The 24522-nt window shown below is 39.1% G+C and overlaps 1 protein-coding gene across 10 annotated transcripts in view; it reads right to left on the bottom strand.

Moving 5' to 3' along the window:
* PTPN13 (protein tyrosine phosphatase, non-receptor type 13) overlaps positions 1–24522 on the bottom strand; it is a 156016-nt gene that overhangs the window by 68155 nt on the left and 63339 nt on the right. For 9 of the 10 annotated variants that reach the window (XM_015566168.1, XM_015566165.1, XM_006767189.2 and 6 more), the window contains 8 exons: positions 19379–19601; positions 15808–15882; positions 15494–15668; positions 12640–12793; positions 12232–12370; positions 11242–11394; positions 10528–10710; positions 2884–3046 (listed from right to left, as the gene is read on the bottom strand). In XM_015566168.1, the coding sequence (XP_015421654.1) occupies positions 2884–3046; positions 10528–10710; positions 11242–11394; positions 12232–12370; positions 12640–12793; positions 15494–15668; positions 15808–15882; positions 19379–19601 (1265 nt within the window). The remainder of the gene's footprint in view (positions 1–2883; positions 3047–10527; positions 10711–11241; positions 11395–12231; positions 12371–12639; positions 12794–15493; positions 15669–15807; positions 15883–19378; positions 19602–24522) is intronic. The other variant, XM_015566166.1, reaches the window with a different exon arrangement.

Here is a 24522-nt window from a genome sequence, read left to right as displayed (position 1 = left end):
TTTTATTAGAGCAGACAACATTTCTATTTTCTTTAATAAAGATGAAAAACTGAATCTTACACAGATTCAATTACCAGGAAATACCTTTACATTCAATACATTCTTCACCCTTAAGGCAAATGTAGAACAAATTTTGGAAGGAATAGGGACAGCCAGTTCTGTTTAGTATATATCTCTTTTGTAAACATCAAGGATTATGCTAGTTAAATCCACTCATATCCTACTCCTGTGTAGGACTTAAAATATTGCAAATATTTGTGGGATGGGATCATAAATCATCCAGTTACCTGGCTTATCCTACTGCTTTCACCTGGAAAAAACTCTAAGCCAAGATGGGATACAGATTAGAATAAGCCTACATCATAATACTAATGTTCCAAATTTGAACCCAAAGGCTTGCAAGTTCCACACTCAGTCTGCGCTCCACACGTCCTAACCTTTCTTTGTGCTCTTTACTGTTCAGTCCCTTTTATGGTTTTGTAGTTCCTTATACATCAATTTAACTGTATGCTCTTTTGAGCTGAGGGACGTCAGTTATTTTTGTTATCCCACAACACCTAGCGTGGTATCTTACAAGTAGTAAGTGCTTAATAAATGATTATTAATCTTAATTTAATTCCATGCAAATTAGTTCTTCAAAAGCTCATCAAAATAGAAAGATTATTGGATTAGAATTTAAGAGACCAGGGTTTCAGCCTTGTTTGACTTCTAACTCTAAGGCTAGGTGATACACTATCTTCTCTGACCTTTTTCCTCACCAGTAAAGTTTCCAACATACTGGCCTCTAAAGTTCTTTCTTTCACAACTTTATAACTCTAAAGAAGTAACATGCATTTGCTAGCGCTTCAACATCCTATAGATAACACCAGTTATTTTTACTTGTCAGATAGTTACATGGGCAGGCAGTTACTTCTAAGCCAATTCTAACCAGAAAATAATTCCTTTGAAGGTTTAACAAAATCTGGGAAAAATATAGATTAATACCATTTTAAAATGCTTTCCCATATGAGTTCAAAGATCCACAGCTGTTGTATTCCCAGGGCAAATCTGTGAGATACAGATAGCATTCCCACTTCATGGATGAAGAAAGTCAGACTCCAAAAAAAGTCAATTATTTTCCTAAGGCCATATACTACTACTACTAGTAACAATGGTGGTAAAACAATGATGGTCATGATAATAATAAATACTTATTCAATATTTACACTATGCCAGGCATTTTTAAATTGCTTTCCAGTACATTCATCTTCAGAGCAACCTTATGTTGTATTATAGGGTATTTTCATTAGGATAATCACTTTACAGATAGGGAACTAAAGCAGAGGTTTTAAGCAGCCTGCCAAGATTCAGAACTTATAAGTAATAGTGTGAGGTTGGAATTCTGGCATCTGGCTCCATAGTTCATGATCTTCACTATATTGTTAAGGTCTATACTACATTATTCTTTAGTATAAGAAATGTTGCAGATGGAAGGCTAGCTTCACAGATGGTCTTCGATTATTTTTTATTGTAGTACACTATACCACATCTATAATGATGTAACCTTCATTTGTTCAGTTCTGGTTTGTACTGAATATGAGTCCAAGTAGAAATACTGGTAACTCTAATAAATTAGATATTTCACTATAGTTTGGAAATATATAAATTTTTTAGCAAAGCAGGAAAAGAAAAGGAATAATGAGATTATAGCAGTAGTTATCATATTTTAGCATGCATAAACATCAATACTGAAGAAAGCCTGTTAAAATACAGATTCCAGGAACCCAATGCCCAAAGACTGGGATATACCATGTTTCAGGTAGATTTCTGGAATCTTCATTTTTAATAAGCATACAGCCCCTACCGTCTTGATTTTGAAAGGTTATTCACAGGTTGCCATCACCCCATTCTGATCCCACGGGGAATATAATTTCTGTAAGATTTCAGGATGTGAGAAAGTTTGGATAAGGAATTCAGAGAGCTCTGATGCACAGGTCATGAGTGCTATTCCATTAAATTTTTTAAACTAAGCCTTCAGAGTGTTTAACTTGAAGTTTATAACAATATACTACGCAGAACTAGATTTTGTATAACTATACTACACAGAACTAGATTTTATATAACTTTAATTCTACATGTGGTCTTGCAAAGTTAACCTTCAAATATTTCAGTTCTGATTGAGATGTTCTTTCAGAGTTGAATTACTTTCTTCTGCTGGTTCCTTTTTAAAAGAAACCAAAACCACTCTCTTGACCATTTATATTGACTATTCATCTCAGTATCAAAACAGGACACACCCAAGTAAAACTAACAGGTGGGAAATGTGCTAAGGTATGTAACTTCACCATGCTGGGTGCATACTCCCCTCCCCCCTGCCTGTTTCCCAGGTTCTTTCCCCCATCTGGAAAACAATTTATGTTCAATCTATTTAATTATTTTTGTTCTTCAAAATTCCAATTCAAGTGCCATCACTCAAGTACCCTTGTCTTTGCTCTTCCTCTCCTCTTCTCATGGTCACAGAGTCTGTACGCTATAATCTGTCATTCAAACCCTGACCCTCTATTGTGTACTATTTATTGTTTCATGTATATTAGTCTTACCTTCCCAAACAGTGCTTAAGTTTACTATGGGTAGAGAATATAATCCAAACATCTATAACATTTACATCAGTTATCCTAGGGATAAACACAAAATATATATTTCAACAAGTATCCCCTGACTGATCTGGGGTCGTTTTCAAAATGAACATGAAATTGAAATTTCGGCTTCTTTTCACACTTTTCTAAGCTTGACTTAATCAGATAGCTTGTAATTTTTATCCTGAACATGGAAGTGCTTTTAAAATTTGTGGCAAAAACCATGCATACACCCTGGAGTCATCTGTCATCGTTTGTGTCTCCTTACCAATATCTTGGGCATCTTGGTTGCTCTGTCTTGCTTTCATCTGTAGCTGGAACTTATGCTGGGAAGAGCAGAGGTGCAGCAGGTACTGGCATACCTTGCTGTTGTCTGTCTGGAAGGCATGTTTTATTCCATCTGATGTATTCTGCAATGTGATTTTCTTCTTCTACAATATTAACCAGGGGCATTAATTATTAGGATATTTCCCTATCACTTTAATACATGACCAAATTTATAAACAATAATTAACATGTAAATATTATTTCACATTATTAGGCATAAGTATTCCTTGACCTACATTCAATACAAGTATAGAAAAATATAAACCAGTATTATTAAAAATTCAGAAAACAAATGAAATTAATATCATTTGCATGTTCACAAATTATAGCCTAAATCAGACTATATGCCAGCCACCAGCAAGGAAAACATAGTTTAATGAGATTATTGATATTTTTAGTTTACTGCAATGCTTAGAAACACCAAAGCCATTTGAAATGGAAAGTACAAGAAATGTAAGTTTTACTGTCTTGGATAAAGAAAATGAAGTTCAACAAAAGTTGATTTATTAATATCTATATATATAAAAGCCGAAGCAACTGAACGACTGGTCAACTGGTTGCTATGATGTGCACTGACCACCAGGGGGCAGACGCTCAATGCAGGAGCTGCCCCTTGGGGGTCAGTGCACTCCCACAGCCAACCTCCAGTGGTCCCATCCCCCGGCCGACTGGCCAACCTCCAGAGGTCCCTCCCCATGGCCAGACAGTCCTGGTCAGCCTTAATCAGGACTGGGTGAGATGGCCCTGGTTAGCCCTGATCACCAGCCAGGCTGAGGGACTCCACCCATGCACAAATTTGTGCACTGGGCCTCTAGTATAATAAGAGCTGTGATTCAGTCAAGAAGAATCTTGTTGGTATGAAGGCTGATATGGAAGTTGCAGGAAGTTAAAAGAAAAATTTGGAATGGAGATGCACTGAATAATGAAACTGCTGAGCTTAAAAATGAACACATCAATTTTTAGAGATGGTAATTCTTAAAAAATTCAGGGAAAGAAGAACCACAAATTCGTCCTATTTCCCTGATGTTTCTTGAAAAACAAATCTTTCTTGTGTAAGAAGGGCATCCTAAAATGTGACCTATGTGCTGAGGCTTGAAGGTGGTCTGTGTGCCTTAAAAGTCTAGCATTCAAAATGCGAGATCTAAGACTAATGTGTCTGGAGAACTGCTTGAGTCCAGGTAGATTGTACACTAGTTCTTGGCTTCTTCCATGGTACAAATTATTCTCCCTACTTCATGTCCCTTGTCTTTGACTTCAAATGCAGAAATAAGTAAGCATAGAAAAGCCAATTTGGAAGGCTCACAAAAGATACAATAATGGAGTATTATTCAAACTTCATTCATGCAGGTAACATTTTCATAATTTCTGGTCTTGTTTATAAATTGCTTACATACATAAATTCACTTAAAGAAACTTTGTATCACAACTGTAAACAGAAAGCCAGTATCACTTGCCATAGATAGAATCCAACTATAAAAATATGTAATCAGTGTAATAAAAACAAAATAGGATGCTGTTGCCAATGAAATCTCTGGGACCCTATTCTCTTTGTTAAAAAAACACACACAAAAAACCCCAGCATTCCAAAATGGCTGCAGAGTAGTGGAAGCTACACTCACCCTTGCTCCCAGACTCAAACCGAATTTACAGTTAAATTATAGAGCAATCAACCTGAATCACCAGCTGAATGTTAGCTGAACGGAACTACCATAACCAAGGGTTTGCAGAAGCCACATAGAGATTGGTCAGAGGGCACGTGAGGGAAGCAACCAATCGATGTGTCTCTCTCAAATTGATGTTTCTCTCTCCCCTCTCTCCTATCCTCCCCTTCTTTCTATTCTCTCTGAAAATCACCTTAGGAAAAAATGTCTTAAGGTGAGGATTAGAATAAAAGAATTTAAAAAAATGAGGAAACCCCAGGTGAGGGGCTGAGAGGCTGGAGGGTATCTCAACTGCAAACTCTCTCTCCACTTGGAGCAACAGGGACAAGAGGAGGAGCCTGCATAGCACCTGGGGGTGAAGCTCAGTGGGGACTTAGTCGTCTGGGAAAGAAGAGAGTCTGCTACAGACCCCCATGCACCTCCCCGGGAATGAGCAGTCCCATTGTTACAGCACCAGCCTGGGGAGTGCACTCTGCCACGCTCAGTCCTGCGGAGGGATCTGCTTGCTGCACCCAGCAGTGATCTTCGGAGCCCTCATTTTCTAGTCAGGCTCGTGGCAGAGACTCAGTGACTAAACTGTGGCTTTAAAAAGGGGACCGATCTCCCAGGCCTGGTGTGCAGAGCCAGCACCCACCCTGACAACCTGATGAATCACTTGGCTGGCCCCACCCTGTTGAGTTCAGCTGCAAAGGGAAGCCAGAGTGCTCTGCAGAGCTGGGACTTTTGGTGCACATCTGCAGAAACTTTGTCTAGGAAACAGATGGGTGGGTGCGGGGTTGTGTGGCCACATTGCAGGGGGCCCACTTCCATCTCCCCTGTGAGATCACCCCATGCTACCCCAGGAGGGGGAAGAAGTGACCAATCCCCTCCTACAGGTTTGCAAGCACCACCCCCAAAGGGAGACTGTTAGAATCTCCTCTTCCAAATTCCAGATAAGGCGCCCTGCAGAGGGGAGTGAGAGCTGGGACATTCAGAATGTGAGTGTCTGGGAGGCTAATGTTTGGGACTAGGACAAAGTGCTTGCCCCCCTTCTGTGGGCTAGACCAGCATCACACAAAACAGAGACTATTGATCTGTCCCCCTGAGTTTGGTGACTGCCAGGCTGAGCTTGCTCCTGCAGAGGGGATGGCTGGCTGCACCCAACCTGAGCCTGCAGTGAGCCTGTCCAACGAGCTAGAATTGGAGACTCTAGCAGAGACTAAAGGGGTTGATTGAATTGGAGCCAATTTCCCATCAAGATACCGTCATCACAAAGCCATCATAACAATTTTGGGAGTCATAGCAGATCTACCCAATACAGAGAGACAAAATGGGGAGACAAAGAAATGTGCCTCAGAAGAAAGAGCAGTAGAAACCCCAGAAAATGTATCAAATGAAACGGAAGCAATCAAAATACCAGATGAAGAGTTTAGAACAATGGTTATAGGAATATTTTCAGGGACCTTAGGAGAAGAATGGATGATCTCAGTGAGAACTTAAAGAAATTGTAAGAATTAAAAAGGTCATAGAAACCATAAAAAATAACTAGTCAGAAGTGAAGAATACACTAGAAGGAATATATGGCAGGTTAGATGAAACAGAGGAGCGAATCAGCAATTTAGAGGACAAGATACCAGTAAGTACCCAAGCAGAGCATCAAAAAGAAAAAAGGCCCTGGCTGGCATTGCTCAGTGGTTAGAATGTCAGCCTGTACAATGAAGGGTCACAGGTTTGGTTCCTGTCAAGGGCACATACCTGGGTTGTAGGTTTGATTCCAGGCCCTGGTTGGGGCACGTGAGGGAAGCAACCAATCGATGTGTCTGTCTCAAATTGATGTTTCTCTCTCCCCCAACTCTCCTCTATCCTCCCCTTCTTTCTATTCTCTCTGAAAATCACCTTAGGAAAAAATATCCTAAGGTGAGGATTAGAAAAAAAGAATTTACAAAAAGTGAGGAAAGCCTAAGGGACCTCTGGGACAATGACAAGATAACAACATCCATATCATAGAAGAAGAGAGTGAGCAAGGGATAGAGAACCAGTTTTAAGAAATAATGGCTGAAAACTTCCCTAAATGGTGAAGGAAAATGTCATACAAGTATAGGAAGTATAGAGAGGGCCACACCAAGACATATCATAATTAAAATACCAAAGATTAAAGACAAAGAGTGAATCTTAAAAGTCAAAAGAATAAAGCAATTAGTACCTACAAAGGTGTTTCCATAACTTTCAGCTGATTTCTCAATAAAACCAGTTCAGGCAGAGGGATTGGCATGAAACATTAAAAATGGTGAAAAGCCAGGACCTACAACCAAGACTACTCTATCCAGCAAGTCTGTCATTTAAAACTGAAGGCAAAATAAAGAGCTTCGCAGACAAAACACACATACACAAAAAAAAACCCCCAAAACTAAAGGAATTCATTACCACCAAACCAGTATTGAAAGAAATGTTAAAGGGCCTACTTTAAGAAAAAGAAGAAAAGAAACACAGAGCGAGAGGAACATAGATATGAAGAATAAAATGGCTACATACACCTATCAATAATAACCTTAAATGTAAATGTATTAAATGCTCCAATGAAAAGACATAAGGTAACTGAATGGATAAGAATACGACTCAGGCTCTGGACAGTGGCTCACTTGGTTGGAGTGTTGTTCCATACACCAAAAAGTTAAGGTTTGATTCCCAGTCAGGGCACAAACCTAGATTGAGGGTTGAGGGTTTGATCCCTGGTTAGGGCGTGTACGGGAGCCAACCAGCTGATGTTTCTCTCTCACATAAATGTTTCTCTCTCTCTCTCTCTCTCTCTCTCTCTTTCTCTCTCTCTCTTAAATCAATAAAAAAATATCCTCAGGTGAGGATAAAAAAAAAACAAGAAAAAATGATGCAGTCAAACCTAGATTCTCAAATGTCTCCCATCTTGAACAATTTGCTTCTCAACCTGACAATGCTTTCTATGCTGATACTAAATGATCAGTCACATATCTCTCAGGTGACAAAGGACAGAATGTGCAAGTATGAGTCAGTTTACCACTGTTAAAATCTCAGGAGATTGTGTTATGAATATTTTTGTGTGTTGTCTTTTTTTTGCTTTTGTTGCAGCTTATTATTATTATTATATTTTGTTTTTTTACTGTACATTTCATTTCCTTTTTGTTAAATTTTCATTTACATTTCATGTCCTTTTTGTTTTTAAAGTGTTTATTTATAGATTAAACAGTAGACATGTACTGTATATAAGAAAGGTTAAAACAGGGAATCATTTGGGGGTCTGGAATGGATTAATTTCATTTAAATTATTTCTAGTGGGAAAATATGATTTGGATTTTGAACAGCCTTCCAAACATATTAAGTTTGGGAAATGAGGTTCTACTGTATACGCTGTCTACAAGAGATCAGCCTCAGAACAAAAAAATACACAGACTGAAAGTGAAAAGATGGAAAGGAATTATTCCATGCAAATGGAAACAAACAAACAAAAAGCTGGAGTAGCAACTCTTATACATGGACAAAATGCACTTCAAAACAAAGGCTATTAACACGAGATAAAGAGGTCACTACATAATACTAAAGCGATCAATCCAGTGAGCGGTTGTAACCTTTGTAAACATATATATACCCAACATAGGAGCACCTAAATATATAAAGAAAATCTTGGTGGAAATTGAGAGAACGACAGCAATACAATCATAGAAGATTTTAACACCTCACTGTCATCAATGGAGCGATCTTCCAGACAAAAAAGTCAACAAGGCAATGGAAACCTTAAATGACACACTGGATCAGCAGGATTTAATTGATATTTACAGACCATTTCATCTCAGAGCAGCAGCATATACATCCTTCTCAAGTACACATGGAACATTCTAAAGACAAGACCACATGTTAGGTCACAAAATAAGTCTTAACAAATTCAAGAAGATTGAAATCACATCAAGCAAATTCTCTGACCACAATGGTATGAAAGTTGAAATCAATTACAATAAAAAAACCTGAAAAACATTAAAACACATGGAGGCTAAACAGCATGTTATTAAACAATGAATGGGTTAACAATGAGATCAAGAAAGAAATTAAAAATGACCAGGAAACAAATTAAAATGAACACACAACAACCCCAAATTTATGAGACACAGAGAAAGCAGTCCTGAAAGGGAAGTTCATAGCCTTATAGGCCTACCTCAAATAAACAATCTAAACCTACAACCTAAAAGAGCTAGAAAAAAACCCAAAACACAACAAACAAATCCCAGAGTAAGTAGAAGGAAGGAAATCATAAAGATCTGAGTGTAAATAAATGACATAGAGACTGGAAAAAAAAAACATACAAAAGATCAATGACACCAAGAACTGGCTTTTTGAAAAGATAAACTAAACTGATGAATCTTTAACCAGACTCATCAAGAAAAATAAGAGAGTGAACCCAAATAAACAAAGAGAGACATGAAAGAGGAGTAACAACTGACACCACAGAAATACAGAGGATTGTAAGAAAATATTATGAACAGTTATATGCCAACAAATTGGACAACCTGGACAAAATGGACAAATTCCTAGAAACATACAATATTCCAAAAGTAAATCAGGAAGAATTAGAAAACCTGAATAGACTGATTATAAATAATGAAATTGAAGTAGTAATAAAATAAAATAGAAAACACCCAGCAAACATAAGTCTTGGACCGGATGGCTTCACAGGTGTATTTTACCAAACACCCAAAGAAGAACTAACACCTGTCCTCAAACTATTCCAAAAAAAATTCAAAAGGAGGGAAGACTTCCAAGCTCTCTTTATGAGGCCAATGTTATACTAATTCCAAAACCAGAGAAAGACACTACAAAGAAAGGGAAACTATAGGCCAATATCCCTGATGAACATAGATGCTAAAATCTGCAACTAAATATTAGCAAACTGGATGCATTAACAATACATTAAAAAGATCATACACCATGATCAAGCGGGATTTATTCCGGGGATGCAAGGTTTGTACAGTGTTTATGAAACAGTTTAATTCGTTATAAATCCAGGTAAGTTTCTGGTCTTGACCATCTTGAGAAGATGAGGATGGTCTGGGCTTACCAGTTGAACATATCACCTGGTAATCTTAGTTTACTAGGTTTCAGAGGAAACCAATCAACTAACAATTAGGTCTATAATTGATCTCAAAAGTCTCTACGTTGAAGATTATTCAGAGTCAGTTGGGGCCTTGTTATTGATATTTTTATATACATTGTTGGGTGAGACTATATTTCTGCTCAAACATAAACTAAAGATGTCAGTAGTTCCTGAATATCATTAGAAAAACAAATACCTGAATATATTTCTGACTCATCTCTGGGGTTTGCCAATTGCTTTTCAGTGTTCAGAATAAAAATACGCCTTTATAGCTCACTATCTTTCATAAACGTGATTTTCTAAATATACTTTTCTAACTTTATGTCTATAGAGAATATACACTAAAACTTAAAACTGCAGAAAGTTCTGGGATTAGTTAATAAAATCAAGTAAATCTCTAGACCACTGAGATTCAGATAGTTGCTGTGAGAGGTCTATTATTGGGCAAGACAAAGTTCACTGTGGTTAAGATAGTTATCTATCTAAATACATTAAAGGGGTTTCTCCATGTGAGAAGTTAATACCCTAGAGTAAGTTCTGAATTAACAGAAAAGTCAACTAGGTTGCAATTTAACTAAAGTTAATTGAGCGTATAACCAGCTAGGAATGCCTAATATTGTTTTTTAAATCACTTCCTGAGAAAACCAAAAACAAACCTCAATAATACTTCCCACAGCTAAGAAAGAAGAGTGAAATACAAAATATTAAGGCATATTAGTCCTACTGAATGACAAGGTTTTAAATTTAAGTAAAGTAAACTAATATGTTACATTTGAAATTGAGAACGCCTATTTAAAAATATAATCAAATGGGGTTAAATTAGACATACTGAAAATGAAATCTTCTTGGTTTCCCTCCATGGAAAGCGAAGGACCAATGTTCGAACTCCATTGTGAACCTCAAATACAAGGACACCTTTAGAACAGACTCCTAGCAATATTCCAGTTTGTGACTTTTTCTCAGGGTGCACCCGGTGGAAATGAACTCCATATTCTGTCAGTCTTTGGCAGACCTGTTGGAACAATACCATACACCTTGCTAAGAGGTGACAAAAAGATACAGAACTTGTACCAATGTAGTTTAATACAGAAAGGATAGTCTTTTCAACAAATGTTGCTAAAACAATTGAATATTCCCAAGCCAAGAAAATGAATCTCAATCCTTATTACACCCACTATATGAAAATCAACCCAAAAATGAACCACAGATTTACATATAGGAGCTAAACTATAAAACTTTGAAACTCTTTGTCACTATAGGCTAGACAAAGATTTCTTAGATGGGACATAAAAAGCATGAAGCATGGAATCCATAGGCAGATAGATACGGGTTCAAATCACAGTTTTACCCCACATAGTAGCCATTGACTTTGGGAACATTACATTTCCTTTTTGAGTCTCAGTTCCCTCATTTACAAAAGGATTAAAATACCATGATTTTAGTCAGGAATAAATAAAATGAGATAATTCATAGTATCATTTATTGGCATCTTGCTTACTTTGAAACAGATACAAAGCTTATCACTATAATCTTGTGTACTTACCTTTAAAAATTCTGACTCCGTCTCTTTTTCAGAAGCTCCTGCATAGGTATTATGCAATTTGGGCAACTCTTCTTTAATATAGGACAAATCAAGTTTCTCCATCACTCTGGGAGGCAAATAATGCTCCAGTCTAAAATAAGACACACCATGAACCTAGAAAGGAGAATATTTTTGTAAGCAATTCTGTTTGCCCTTTTCCTCCTACTTAAAAGTTCTTGCCTCAACCAAGAGATAAGATGCCTCTATTTATACTTCTCTCTGAGAAGTGAGTTTTAAAGGAAATGCATCAGTCTCTCTCTTATTCAGGGAGGTAGTATGACTGAACTGATTGGAAAACTTGAGGCGAGCCAAATGTCACTATAGGGTTAATGTTCTGTAGGATGCTGCTTGAGTGGTATAGTCTCTTGCTCCCTCTTAAATCCACTTAAATTCTAGAATATTTGGGCTTGAACATCTATTCTCCATACAGTGAACTCTGCTGGGCTCTCAGCCCATTACTGCATGGATCCATGTGGAAAGTAGAAGATCCCTTTGATCCAGATTTGACTGGTAACTCTGTGTCTAGTATCTACCAGGTAGAAATTGGGAAAAGGGTAAATGTTAGATAGCCTGAAACTCTGAAATAGGCTAATTTAAAAAAAAGATAGGCTGATGGGAAGGAAGGAAGAAAGGAAGGAAGGAAGGAAGGAAGGAAGGAAGGAAGGAAGGAAGGAAAGAAGGAAAGAAGGTAGGAAAGAAGGAAGGAAGGAAGGAAGAAAGTAAGGAAAGAAGGAAGGGAGGAAGGGAGGGAGGGAGGGAGGAAAGAAATACCACAGTGTATGATTGTATATAACCAAAGTATATGGTGAACTTGGTCATTTTGAAGTACCAAACTAGCCTCAAAAGTCTCTAGATCTAAACAGCAAACAGCTCAACTAGATTTAGTCTTTAATTATGCTGAGAATAAGAACACTAATGCAAAAGTGGTCCTGGAGAAAAAAAATATCCCACCTCTGGCTGATAATCTCCATACTCAGCCTGGAGAGCCAAGGAGGCCAACAGTAAAGAGGTTTCATCATCACAGTGCATTCTCTCCTCCAAGATATCTTTTCGCAACTGAAGATAATACTGGTGACAGGTCAGAGTATGTCTGGAAAATAAATACAAACACAAGACATCTGGGCATTATCCTCAATCTTGAGGTAATTTGTATTATTGGCAGATAAGTTTAATTTCCAAGACAGTTTATAATGAAGCTTTTAAGCCACAATTATTGAATAAACGATGTTGAAGAAATTATTTCTTTTATGATAAAGGAAACATTATCATTAATCAGATCAAATAGTTCAGTATCAGTAAACTAACGGGTCAAAAACCCAGGGGTCAAGAAGAGAAAAATAGAAAGTCTTGTGTACTCACTGGATTAGACTAACATCATCCATGAAAAATTTAATTCGGAAAAACAAAGTAAAATTAACAGTAGCTTTGTTCTTTTTCTTTGGTTCTTCCTTCCATCCCTCTGGGGCCACTTTGGTTAATTTTAAATCAGGATCCAAGAAGAAATATTCATTATCTAAAACAAAATAAGAAAACATTCAGATAAAAGAAATATTGAATAAAGTAAAATTATGAAGAAATATGACAGGGTGCTCTGAGGCAATATGGCTTAGTCTTTTAAGAATGAGGGGTCTTGCCCGGGCCGGTTTTGCTCAGTGGTTAGGGCGTCAGCCTGTGGACTGAAGGGTCCCAGGTTCGATTCTGGTCAAAGGCGCATTCCCGGGTTGTGGGCTCAATCTCCAGTGGGGGAATGTCAGGAGGCAGCCGATCAATGATTCTCTCTCATCATTGATGTTTCTATCTCTCTCTCTGCCTCTCCTTTCCTCCCTGAAATTAATACAAATATAGTTAAAAAAAGAATGAGGGGTCTTGCCCTAATGGGTGTGGTTCAGTGGTTAGAGTGTTGGCCTATGCATCAAAGGATCTCAGGTTCAATTCTGGTCAAGGGCATGTACCTGAGTTGCAGGTTCAATCCCTGGCCCCAATTGGGTGCAGGAAGCAACCAATTCATGTGTCCCTCTCACATCCATGTTTTTCTCTCTCCCATCAATGTTTCTCTCTCTCTTCCCACTCCCTCCCTTCCATTCTCTCTAAAAATTAATGGGAAAGATATCCTCGGGTGAGGATTAACAACCACAAAAAAAAAAGAAAAAAAAGAATGAGGGGTCTGAAGACAGATAAACCTGGATTTAACTTCTGGCCACATCATTTACTATCTATGTAATAATGAATAAACTTAGCCTCTTTAGACATCAATTTTCTTGTCTGTAAAATGAGGAGAGTGCCATTTCCTGCAATTCCTACTTTATAAGGCTGTTGTAGGGATCACATGACATAATGGATATAAAACACTTGGTAAAGTGTGTGGCACATGGTAAGCATTCAGTAAACATTAGTTATTATTTATTACTAGAGGCCCGGTGCACGAATTCATGCACTGCCAGGGCAAGGAGACACAGGAGGTTGGCTGGCTGGCCCCGCCCCCGATCAGGGTGGGGAGGGCCAATAGGGGGCGGGGCCAGCTGGGGGAAGGAACTGAGGGCAGTTGGCTGGTTGGCCCCACACCCTGGTCGAACTCCCAATTGAACTCCCAGTCAAGAGGACAATTTGCATATTAGGCTTTTATTATACAGGAGGATATTGAGCTACCAGCTGAAATCTAGGAAGAACAGTCATCATTTTAAAAATTTATTTTATTATTATTATTTGTTTTAATCCTCACCCAAGGGTATCCGTTTCCATTGAGTTTTTAGAGAGAGTGAAAGGGAAGGAAGAGGAGGGAAGAGAAAAACATCAATTTGAGAGAGACACATTGACTAGTTGCCTCCCGCCCCCAACTGGGGGCAGGGAGCGAACCTGCAACTAAGGTACGTGCCCTGGACTGGGAATGGAACCCATGACCCTTCAGTAAGAGGGCTGATACTCTAACCACTGAGCAAACTGGCCAGAGTTATTTTTTTTAAAATCATCACTTAAGTATTATTGACCCTCTCCAAATAATAAGATTATTCACTAAAATTTGATTTATCCAGAATGTTTGAGAAATTAGGTATATTATATATAGAAATTTTAATTAATTGAATATCTTTAATTAGTATTATCTATTTAGCATAAAATTGTAATTAGTAAAGTGACAGAAAACCAATTGGCACTAATTGAATATTTCCTGGATAACTACAAAATGGACTATTAGTTTTTAAGAAAAGAATTCAATAAACTGAATTAAAAGAAATATTTCTCTTGTCCTGATCTGGCAGGATTTCAGGATCCTTCAATTATAATTTATGGTACTTCGTTGTCTAAGCTTTCTAAGATAAATTCTGAGGTAAACAGGAATCTGAAATATTAAAGAGAAATTTATAAACATAACAATTTAAAGAGATTTATTAAGCCCAAATACAAAGGGCTTCTTATTGCTATGGAAATTCTAATTGACAACCAGGAGTGACTTCCAATGAAGCTGTGCTCTGAGGCCACTATAGATGTGAAAGTGGCTCAGATGAGGAGAAAGTATGTGAAGTCATATTTTCAGTCATCCACTAGCAACATTTATAAAGACACTGTATATTTCAGGATAGTAGGCTAAAGAAGTTGAAGTGAAGATTCCGAAATAGGGTCCTGCTATATAGTCCTATTAGCAGGATACTAACTTCTAGAGTACATAAGCAGGCAATTGACATATACAATGGTCTTCAAAATATAACAATTAAAATCCATTTTTATATAGCCAAAAGCCAAAGAAAAATCTTCATGATCAAGTACAGAAGATACAAAAAGACACAGCCACTAAAACAATGCATCTTGCCCTAGCTGGTTTTGCTCAGTAGATAGAGTATCGGCCTATGACTGAAGGGTTCTGGGTTCGAGTCCAGTCATGGGCACAAACCTTGGTTGCAGGCTCGTTGCCAGCCCGGGCCCTGGTTGTTGGCTCGTGCAGGAGGCAACCAATCCATGTGTTTCTCTCTGTCTTTCCCTCTCTCTTCCACTCTCTCTAAAAATCAATGGAAAAATATCCTTGGGTGAGGGTTAAAAGGAAGAAAACAGAAAACAAAAACAATGCACCTCGTTAGAAGAAGGAAGGGAGCTCCTAGACTCCTACTCCTCCCTGCTGAATGTTTATGTAATTACTGTTTCTCAAAGCAAGGTTGGGCATAACAGGTCAGTCAAATTGTTGCCAAGTTTTCATATTGCAACCTGAATTTAAAAATGTTGGTACCTTTGAGGGCAGCTAAAGCAAACAAATGATGTTCCACCAAGCCAATGTGGGCCACAACCATGTCAAACACATCTTTACATATGGTTTTGGTCTCACAAGTCAGTTCCAACCTCTGCCCACTCAGAAGCATTACGTTCACTTTCCTTCGGTTATCCTCGTTCTTCCCTTTCTTTGTCTACAATTGGAAAAAAAAAAAGAAAAAAGAATGGCATCTATTAAAGTAAACTTTGTAAGAATTTCAACTGTTCTTTTTTCCTTCAAATCATTACTGAAATTATTTTCTAAGAGTGATACAAATTGGTTTTATTACTCACAAGGATAGACCGTGGCAAATCCAAAGATACAAAAGGTTCTATCGTCATTTTCACAAACTCAGGGCCAAAGAAATTCTGCAAATCACATAATAAGTAAAATTAAGAGATTTAATTATTCTCGCTCTTTCCTTCAAAAGAAATAATGTACTAATAAAAATAAATGACATGTAAAGCCACCTGATTAGAAGTAGGTGACCTGAAACAAATGCAGAAACTTTCAATAAAGAAGGACAGTGGAGTTTACCAGACCAGGAAGGGAAGGTGCCTTAGTGTGGACAGAAGCTTTTCCTCAGCTCTGTTTTCTACCAGTGATGTCAAGTGAAAAGCCTAGTTTTATACTGTTTCACAAGATTTTCCATTTTTGGACTCCAGAATGACTCAGACTCTTAAAAGCACAATAGCAGTCTTAATTGTTGAAGTAATATAGAGTTTCAAGCTCATTAAGGATGTGGTTTAATATTGCTAATGTGTGAAGGGATTGTACAGCATCTCACTGTTTTAGAGAGTGATACTGAATCTGTCCTAAAACAAGTCATAATTTAAAAAACAAAATATATAAAATACTGTGATTGTCAAAATATACATTTGTGATTATAAAATATTCATATCCATCTGTAAGTATGTTCTTGGAACCTTGTGACACTATTCTTTGGTTCAAAATACTGACTATTAGGGATAGTATATGTATCATAGCTTCTGCCCCTTACCGCTGTCTCAAGTAAGAAAATCCTATCTCAGGAGCTGGGAGGACTTGGGAGAGGGAGAAAGTGGAGTCCACACACCATAGTTATTGCTTCTCAATGTACTCTTTACCTTGACCTACTGTATATCCAGGGTTTCTGCCCAGAGGGAAGAACTGATTGAGGAGATATCTTAAATCAAGATAGACTCCAGGTCAGAGTAGGATCAGAATAGATTGAAAGATTACGTCCAAATGGACAAAAGGTGGGAAAAAGCAGGGCTAATCTTGAAGCCAAAGGCAGGTGGTGTGTGGGTATGAACTCATGGAGGCTCCTGAAGTTTTATTTTTATGTTGTCTTTTTTCTTTGCTTTTGGTTGTACAGATCATTTTAGTGCTTGGTGTGGGAATTCTACCCAATTAACCAAGTGTGAAACATGACAGATACCATTTAAGTAAAAGTTTAACATTATATGGGTTTGTTAATAATCAACGAACGAACCAATAGGGCACATTTTAAACAAGAATAGAAATAAAGCAGAAAAAAATGAGAATGGCCTGCCATGGGAAACAGAATCTAATATAGATCAACTACGGCAACAGGGTATGAACAAGTTAAAATGTGTCTGCATCAAGAGTAATATAAAAACAAAATTAAATAAAAATTTATGTTTTGGGAAAGAACATTAATTCAATTGTGGAATTGTTCCTCTAATACTAGTACTCTTTTTCAGCCCCCAAAACATACCCTTCTTGCTCTTTTCAGAAAACAACAACAAACACCATACCACCATGTGACCATTTAATGACCAATAGTTCAAATTCTCTAGTCACTGATAAAGCATGTCTCTGATAAAGTGTTTTTAAAATAGCCAGGCACTGACTGCCTATATGACAGCACAGGTTTTTAGTGGGATGACACGTAATAGTGGCATATTGTAAAGGTGCAGACTGCCATTTATATGAATCTGTAATGAGCCAAAGTTTTACACGAATTCTATGATTTAGGAAAGTGATGTGTATATATGTGTGCCTTTTATGCTTTATGTGTGCCTTTAAATTAAATTAAATTTAGTATGATACCCTGCTATTGCCTAATTTTGACAAAGACATTAGAGGCCCAGTGCATGAAATTCGTGCATGGGGTTGGGGGACCCTTAGCCCAGCCTGCACTCTCTCTAATCTGGGACCCCTTGGGGGACATCCCTCTCACAATCCTGGACCACTGGCTCCTAATCGCTCACCTGCCTGCCTGCCTGGTCACCCCTAACTGCGCCCCACTCCCCCCCTTGCTAGCCTGATCATCTCTCACTGCCTCTGTGTGCCGGCCTGATGGCCCCTAACTGCCCACCCCTGCCGGCCTGGTTGTCCCTATCTGCCCCCTGCTGCTGGCCAGGTCGGCCCCAAATGCCCCCTCTCTGCCAGCCTGGTCGCTCCTAATTCCCTGCCGGCCTGGTCACAGGCAGCCATCTTGTGAGGGTGTGATGGTCAATTTGCATATTATCACTTAATTATATAGGATAATAAAGTATCTCCAGTTTAAAACAAATTCAGTATGTTTATTGGAATTTAATAACTTTAAAATGGGACAGTGTCTTATCAATTACAACTCAATTCCAGATTTTAAAAATTAAAACAAAACAGAAGAGGGTAATATATTTTCTGAATGCAGAACAAAAAAGAAAAAAAATCATTCTAGATTTTATCCCTTTTACTAGTATTTATTTTTCTTTTGAAGAATGATTTGTAAAGGAACAATACAAATGAAAGATTGCCTCACCTACCAAATTGGTGGTGATGATGATGATGATAATAATATCTGGAATAGGTAAGAATACAGTGAAACAGGCATGATCATAAAAGCATAAATTAGTACAAACTTTTTGAAGAGGGCAATTTAATAATATGTGTCAAATGTCTTAAAAGGTGTTGCCTTTGATTTGGCTATTTTATTTGGAGGAACATATTTGCAAAGATTTGGCTATAGGGATGTTCAAAGGAGCAATGCTTGCAATAGCAACAAAAAAACAATAACAAATTAGAAAAATTTAAAATGTCCAATAATTAGAAACTTATTAAAGAAAGTATGGACCCTAGCCAGTTTGGCTCAGTGGACAGAGCGTTGGTCTGTGGACTGAAGGGTCTCAGGCTCGTTTCCAGTCACAGGCACATGCCCAGGTTGTGGGCTCGATCTCCAGTAGGGGGTGTGCAGGAAGCAGGTAATCAATGATTCTCTCTCATTGATGTTTCTCTCTCTCCCACTGCCTTCCTCCCTGAAATCAATAAACATATATTTTTAAAAAAGGGAAAAAAATTATGGTACATGGTAAATTCACAAAATGGAATACTTTACTGCCCTTAACAATAATATTATAGAAGTTGTAAAATTTTCCAAGATACTTTACATGAAATAAGAAGTCTGCTCATTTTGAGCTTATGTTTATAAAAATAAACGGCATATATTGAAACAAAAATAAACCAACGGAAACACGTAAAAAAATCCCTCACAGATATAAAATGCGTATTTGTTTATCCTTGTGTTTGGATATTGTAATATGAGGGTATATGCTTGGAGCTACCATGACTATAAAGTGAATTATTGCCACAATTCTGAAAATGACAGAGCAGAAAGACAGAATGTCCTTGATAACATTCATGAGCTTCCGAACTAACCTTGAACATCTATCTGATCTTCTTGGGTTTTGATATAATGAATTTCTTATTAAAAAAAGATCCTCACAATGCTGAATAAAGCCAGCTATGAAAACTAACGTGAGATTTCAATTTCATTTACAGGTAACTTTAGGATCCCTTTAGAATATTTAAGAATTCTTTGCATAACATTTCCCCATGAGACAAAGTTCAGATGCAGTAATCTGAGAATCAACTTACCCTTAGTTTTCTTTGCGTCATGGCTGTTTCTAGAGCCATTTCTCTTAAAGGATCCCTGGTGATGTCAAGCATGGAAGCTTTGATTGTATCCCCTGGATAAAGGCTCAACCGAGACTGTCTAAGGGCCATTCTAGCTTGGAGCTGCATCATTTCTTCTTCTTGCCGTTTTAGCATAATCTCTTGGTTAATTAAGTTGCCTTCAAGGGGTGTTTCATATTGTCTGCTATATAAAAAAAGTGGAGAAAAGTAAGGATGGGGAAGAAAACAATTATTTTAAGTCTAATCAATAAAAACCAAGTTAGCTTGGCTGGTGTGGCTCAGTGATTGAGCTTCAACCCATGAACCAGGAGGTCCCTGGTTTGACTCCCAGTCAGGGCACATGCCTGGTTGTGGCCTCAATCCCAGTAGGGGGCGTACAAGAGGCAGCCAATCTATGTTTCTCTTTCATTGATGTTTCTCTCTATCGTTCTCCCTTCCTCTCTGTAAAAATCAATAAAACCTATTAAAAAAATAAAAACCATGTTAAGTAAAGAAATCAAGAATTTAAACAAATTTATATTTGTCATTTCAGGAGAACCCTTGCAGTTCTACTTCTTTTCAATCCTCACCAGAGGACATTTTTCCATTAATTTTTAGAGAGAGTGGAAGGGAAGGGGAGAGGTAGAGAAGAGAGAAACATCGATGTGAGAGAGACACATCGATTGGTTGCCTCCTGCATGTGACCCAACTAGGGCAGGGGATAGAACCTGCAACCAATTAGGGCTCAGTTCTACTTTTAATGTACTGATATAATATGCTGTCCCACTTTCTGTGGGTATATCTATTTTCTCCACTTCTCCTCTGAACATGTAGCATCCTATGAAAACTGCTTCCCCTAGAACTCTCTCAGATTGGGGCTGCTTTATCCTTTTATAAAAAAATATGTTTTTTAATTCATTTTTTAGAGAGAGAGGAAGGGAGAGGGATAGAGAAACATCAAAGAGAAAAGCATCCATTGATTGCTTCCTGCACGCTAGTGAGCCCGCAACCCAGGCATGTGCCCTGATAGGGAATTGAACCAGTGACCTCTCGGTGCATAGGACAATGCTCAGCCAACTGAGCTGTTCTACACTTACAGTCCTGAAAACCTGGGCCTGGTGATGGGATTGAGATTCCTCTTAATACTGATTTCAGCTTCCAGATGACTAGTCACGCTCCTCCATTAAGCCCCAGGTTCCTTGAAGTACATGCTATGAAATCATATCATCCACAGCTCTGCTTTGCTCTAGACATTTATTGTCTCTACTAGAGGCCCAGTGCATGAAATTCGTGCATGGGTAGGGTCCCTAGCAGCAGCCAGCTGCAGCATCGCTTCCTCTGGCGGTTGCCTGTAGCTGGCTGGGGCCTCCCTTTCTGCCGTTGGCCGGCTGGCCCCACCCCCTGGTCAAACTCCTGGTAAAGGGAACAATTTGCAAATTAGGCTTTTATTATTTAGGACTAGAGGTTCGGTGCACGAAATTCGTGCACTCAGAGGGTACCTCAGCCTGGCCTGCACCCTCTTGCAGTCCAGGAGCCCTCGGGGGATGTCTGACTCAGGGGAGAGGGCTTAAGCCGTCAGTCAGACATTCTTAGTGCTGCTGCGGAGGTGGGAGAGGCTCCTGCCACTGCCACTGTGCTCGCCAGCCATGAGCCCAGCTTCTGGCTGAGTAGTGCTACCCCTATGGGATTGGACCAAAACCAGCTCTCTGAAATCCCCCAAGGAGTCCAGGATTGCGACAGGGCGCAGGCCAGGCCAAGGGACCCCACCGGTTTATGATCAAGGCCTGGGAGAAATGTGGGAGGTTGGCCAGCCAGGGAGGGACTGCAGGAGGGCTCCAGGGCATGTCCAGCCCCTCTCGCTGAGGACCCCAGCAGCAAGCTAACCTACCGGTTAGAGCGTCTGCCCCCTGGTGGTCAGTGCATGTCATAGTGAGCAGTTCAGCCGCCTTAGCATATCATTAGCATATTATGCTTTGATTGGTTGAAGGGTCAACTGGTCGACCGGACACTTAGCATATTAGGCTTTTATTATATAGGACTGGTTGACTCCCCTTATTTATTAAGGACTTAAATGCCCAATTCAGCCCTGGCCAGTTATGTTCAATGGTTAGAGCATTGGCACATGCACTGAAGCATCTGGGATTTGATTCCTAATCAAGAGCATGTACCTCAGTTGCTGGCTTGATCCCTAGCACTTCCATGTGAGAGGCAAATAATTGATGTCTCTCACATTGATGTGTCCCTCACTTTCCCTCTCTCCCTCTCTCCCACCTTCTACTCTACCTAAAAGCAATGGAAAAATATCCTCAGGTGAGGATTTAAAAAAAGAAAAAGCCCGACTCAGTCTTTTTCTTCACCTCTACTTCTGTCATCATTCATGGTGGGTTTGTATACATAGACTGAGGAGTCCTCCAACAATCTGGTCTCCTTCACTGCCACCAGCAATCGACTCTTATGGTCATACTGGCTATTAACAATAACCACGCCACCTCTAAAATTTCCTATTTCTATCCTCCAATACCATCTCTATATAATCTCATTTTTTCTAGCTCACTTCCTCTAATAGTTTTCTTCAAATAATTCATTGACTCTACTAGGAATTTTAATCCATTTACTCCATCACTTTCTCTCTGGCTATCACCCTTCTCTTGCCAATGTATTGCTTGAAATCTAAGCCCATCATTAAAATCACTCCTTTGCATAAACCTAAACTCTTGTGAAACTGCAGAACCATGCTGACTGATCTCATCTGGCTCTCAAGCACTGCCTGGCAACTCATTTTCTTAAGAGAACTATCTATACTAATAAAAGGGTAATATGCTAATTAGACTGGACATCTTCTGGACATCCTTCTGGACAAAGCCACGGTGGTGGGGCAGAGGTAGTGGCAGTTAGGGGTGACCAGGCCAGCAGGGGAGGGCAGTTAGGAGTCATCAGGCTGGAAAGGGAGAGCATTTAGGAGGATCAGGCTGGCAGGGGCAAAGTTAGGGGGATCAGGCAGGCAGGCAGAGAGGTTAGGAGCAATCATGCCAGCAGGCAGGTGAGCAGTTAGGAGCCAGCAGTCCTGGATTGCGAGTTGGACATCCTCCGAGGAGTCCCAGATTGGAGAGGGTGCAGGCTGGGCCCCCCCACACGAATTTCATGCACCAGGCCTCTAGTTTTATATAATCTCTTCATTTCTTTCCTTTTCTTTTCAAAGCTCCAATACTCTCTCCCTCTTCCTCTCTCAGCTTTTCCTTGGTTTTCTTGGTTAAAAAAAAAAAAAGAAGCAATCAGGAAATAACTTCCTCAACCTTAACCACCAAACTTTCCAAATTACATCTCTGTGTTCTTCCTTCTCTTCTGTTACAATGAATGGATGTTCTGCACACTTACATAGACCCAAAACCTCTACATGCATGGGATTCAGTCCCTTCCCCCTACTCAAAGACTTTGCTCCTGCTATTATTCTCACATGCATCAATAGTCTGGTATAGTAGGTTATTCTCATTAGAATAAAAAAATGCTATACTATTTCCTACTCAGAATAAACTACCCACCTTTGGTTCCACATCATCTTTAAGATTCTATCCCATTTGTTTTTTGCTGTTATTTAGAGTAAATCTCTTAAAAACTGTCATTTAAGTTTTACCTCTACTTCATCTCCCACTCTCTCAGACTCTGACCAATAGTTCCTGTTATTCCACCAAAATTGGTTACAAAAATACTGTCAAAGTCAAAGGACAATTATCAATTTTTAATTGTACTTGACCTCTAAGCACCATGTGACATAGTTGCTCAATCCTTTCTCTTCTTAGAACACTTGACTTCTGGAAACCATGCTCTTTATTTTCTGTCTGCTTCACAGGCTCCTCCTTTTTCGTGTCTTTTGCTGGATCCTCCTTCATTTCAAATCTCTTAATGTTAGACTAAAACAGTGCACAGACCTCCCGATTTTTCTAGTTCCGATGTACTCCATCTCATTTAGTCACTTGGTCCTAATCACCTCATATGTTCCTATAACTCCAGTCTCTCCCCTGAATTCTAATTCTATTCTCCTGCCTAGGTGAGTGTTTGAAGTGAATGTTAATATGCATCATTAGCCTAATACAGGGGTGGGCAAACTTTTTGACTCGAGGGCCACAATGGGTTCTTAAACTGGACCGGAGGGCCGGAACAAAAGCATGGATGGAGTGTTTGTGTGAACTAATACATGTTAACACTGCTGCTGGTGAAGGAGCGGAGGGGAGAGCAAGAGAACCCTCCGCTCTTTCGGCTCCGCGGGCCGGATAGAACAGCTGAATGGGCTGGATCCGGTCCGCAGGCCGTAGTTTGCCCACGGCTGGCCTAATATGTCTAAAACCAAATTATTGATACTTTCTTCCATATCTCAATCATTTTCTGTTTGTTTAGGAAACAACTTGGAGTCATTCTGATTTCTCTTTCTTGAAAATTCCACATCCAATACAGCAGCAAATCCTGAAGGCACAACCTTAAAGATATCTGTATTTGACTCTTCTCTATCACTAACACCCTATGCTGTTTACATCCCACACGGGGTGCTGTAATTGACTCCTAACTGGTCTCTTACTCCTGTAAATCCATTCTTAACAGATCAGACCTTCAAAATCCCACTAAAATGTAAATTAGATTCTGGCTCTCTATGCTTTTTAAAAAACATATCTTTATTGTTTAGAGTAGTGATTCTCAACCTTCCTAATGCCACGACCCTTTAATACAGTTCCTCATGTTGCGGTGACCCCCGATTTCATTGTTACAAATTGAACATAATTAAAGCATAGTGATTAATCACAAAAACAATATGTGATTATATATGTGTTTTCCGATGGTCTTAGGTGACCCCTGTGAAAGGGTCATTCGACCCCCAAAGGGATCGTGACCCAAAGGTTGAGACCCACTGGTTTAGAGTATTACAGATATCCTCCCTTCCCCCCCCGCCCCCTGACCTCTTCCACCCTGCTCCTGTCCAACGCCCAGGCTTTCCCCACACTATGGTTATGCATATCCTATCTAATAAAAGAGAAACATGGTAATAGCCGTACCTCCGCTACCCTTCCCATTGGCTAATCAGGGCGATGTGCAAATTAACTGCCAACCAAGATGGCGGCAGGCAGCCTGGCCGCCTG

This window comes from Myotis davidii, unplaced genomic scaffold (assembly GCF_000327345.1).
Source record: "Myotis davidii unplaced genomic scaffold, ASM32734v1 scaffold662, whole genome shotgun sequence".
NCBI lineage: Eukaryota > Metazoa > Chordata > Mammalia > Chiroptera > Vespertilionidae > Myotis > Myotis davidii.
The sequence above is the reverse complement of the archived record's forward strand: the minus strand, read 5'-3'. Positions and strand labels throughout refer to the sequence as shown.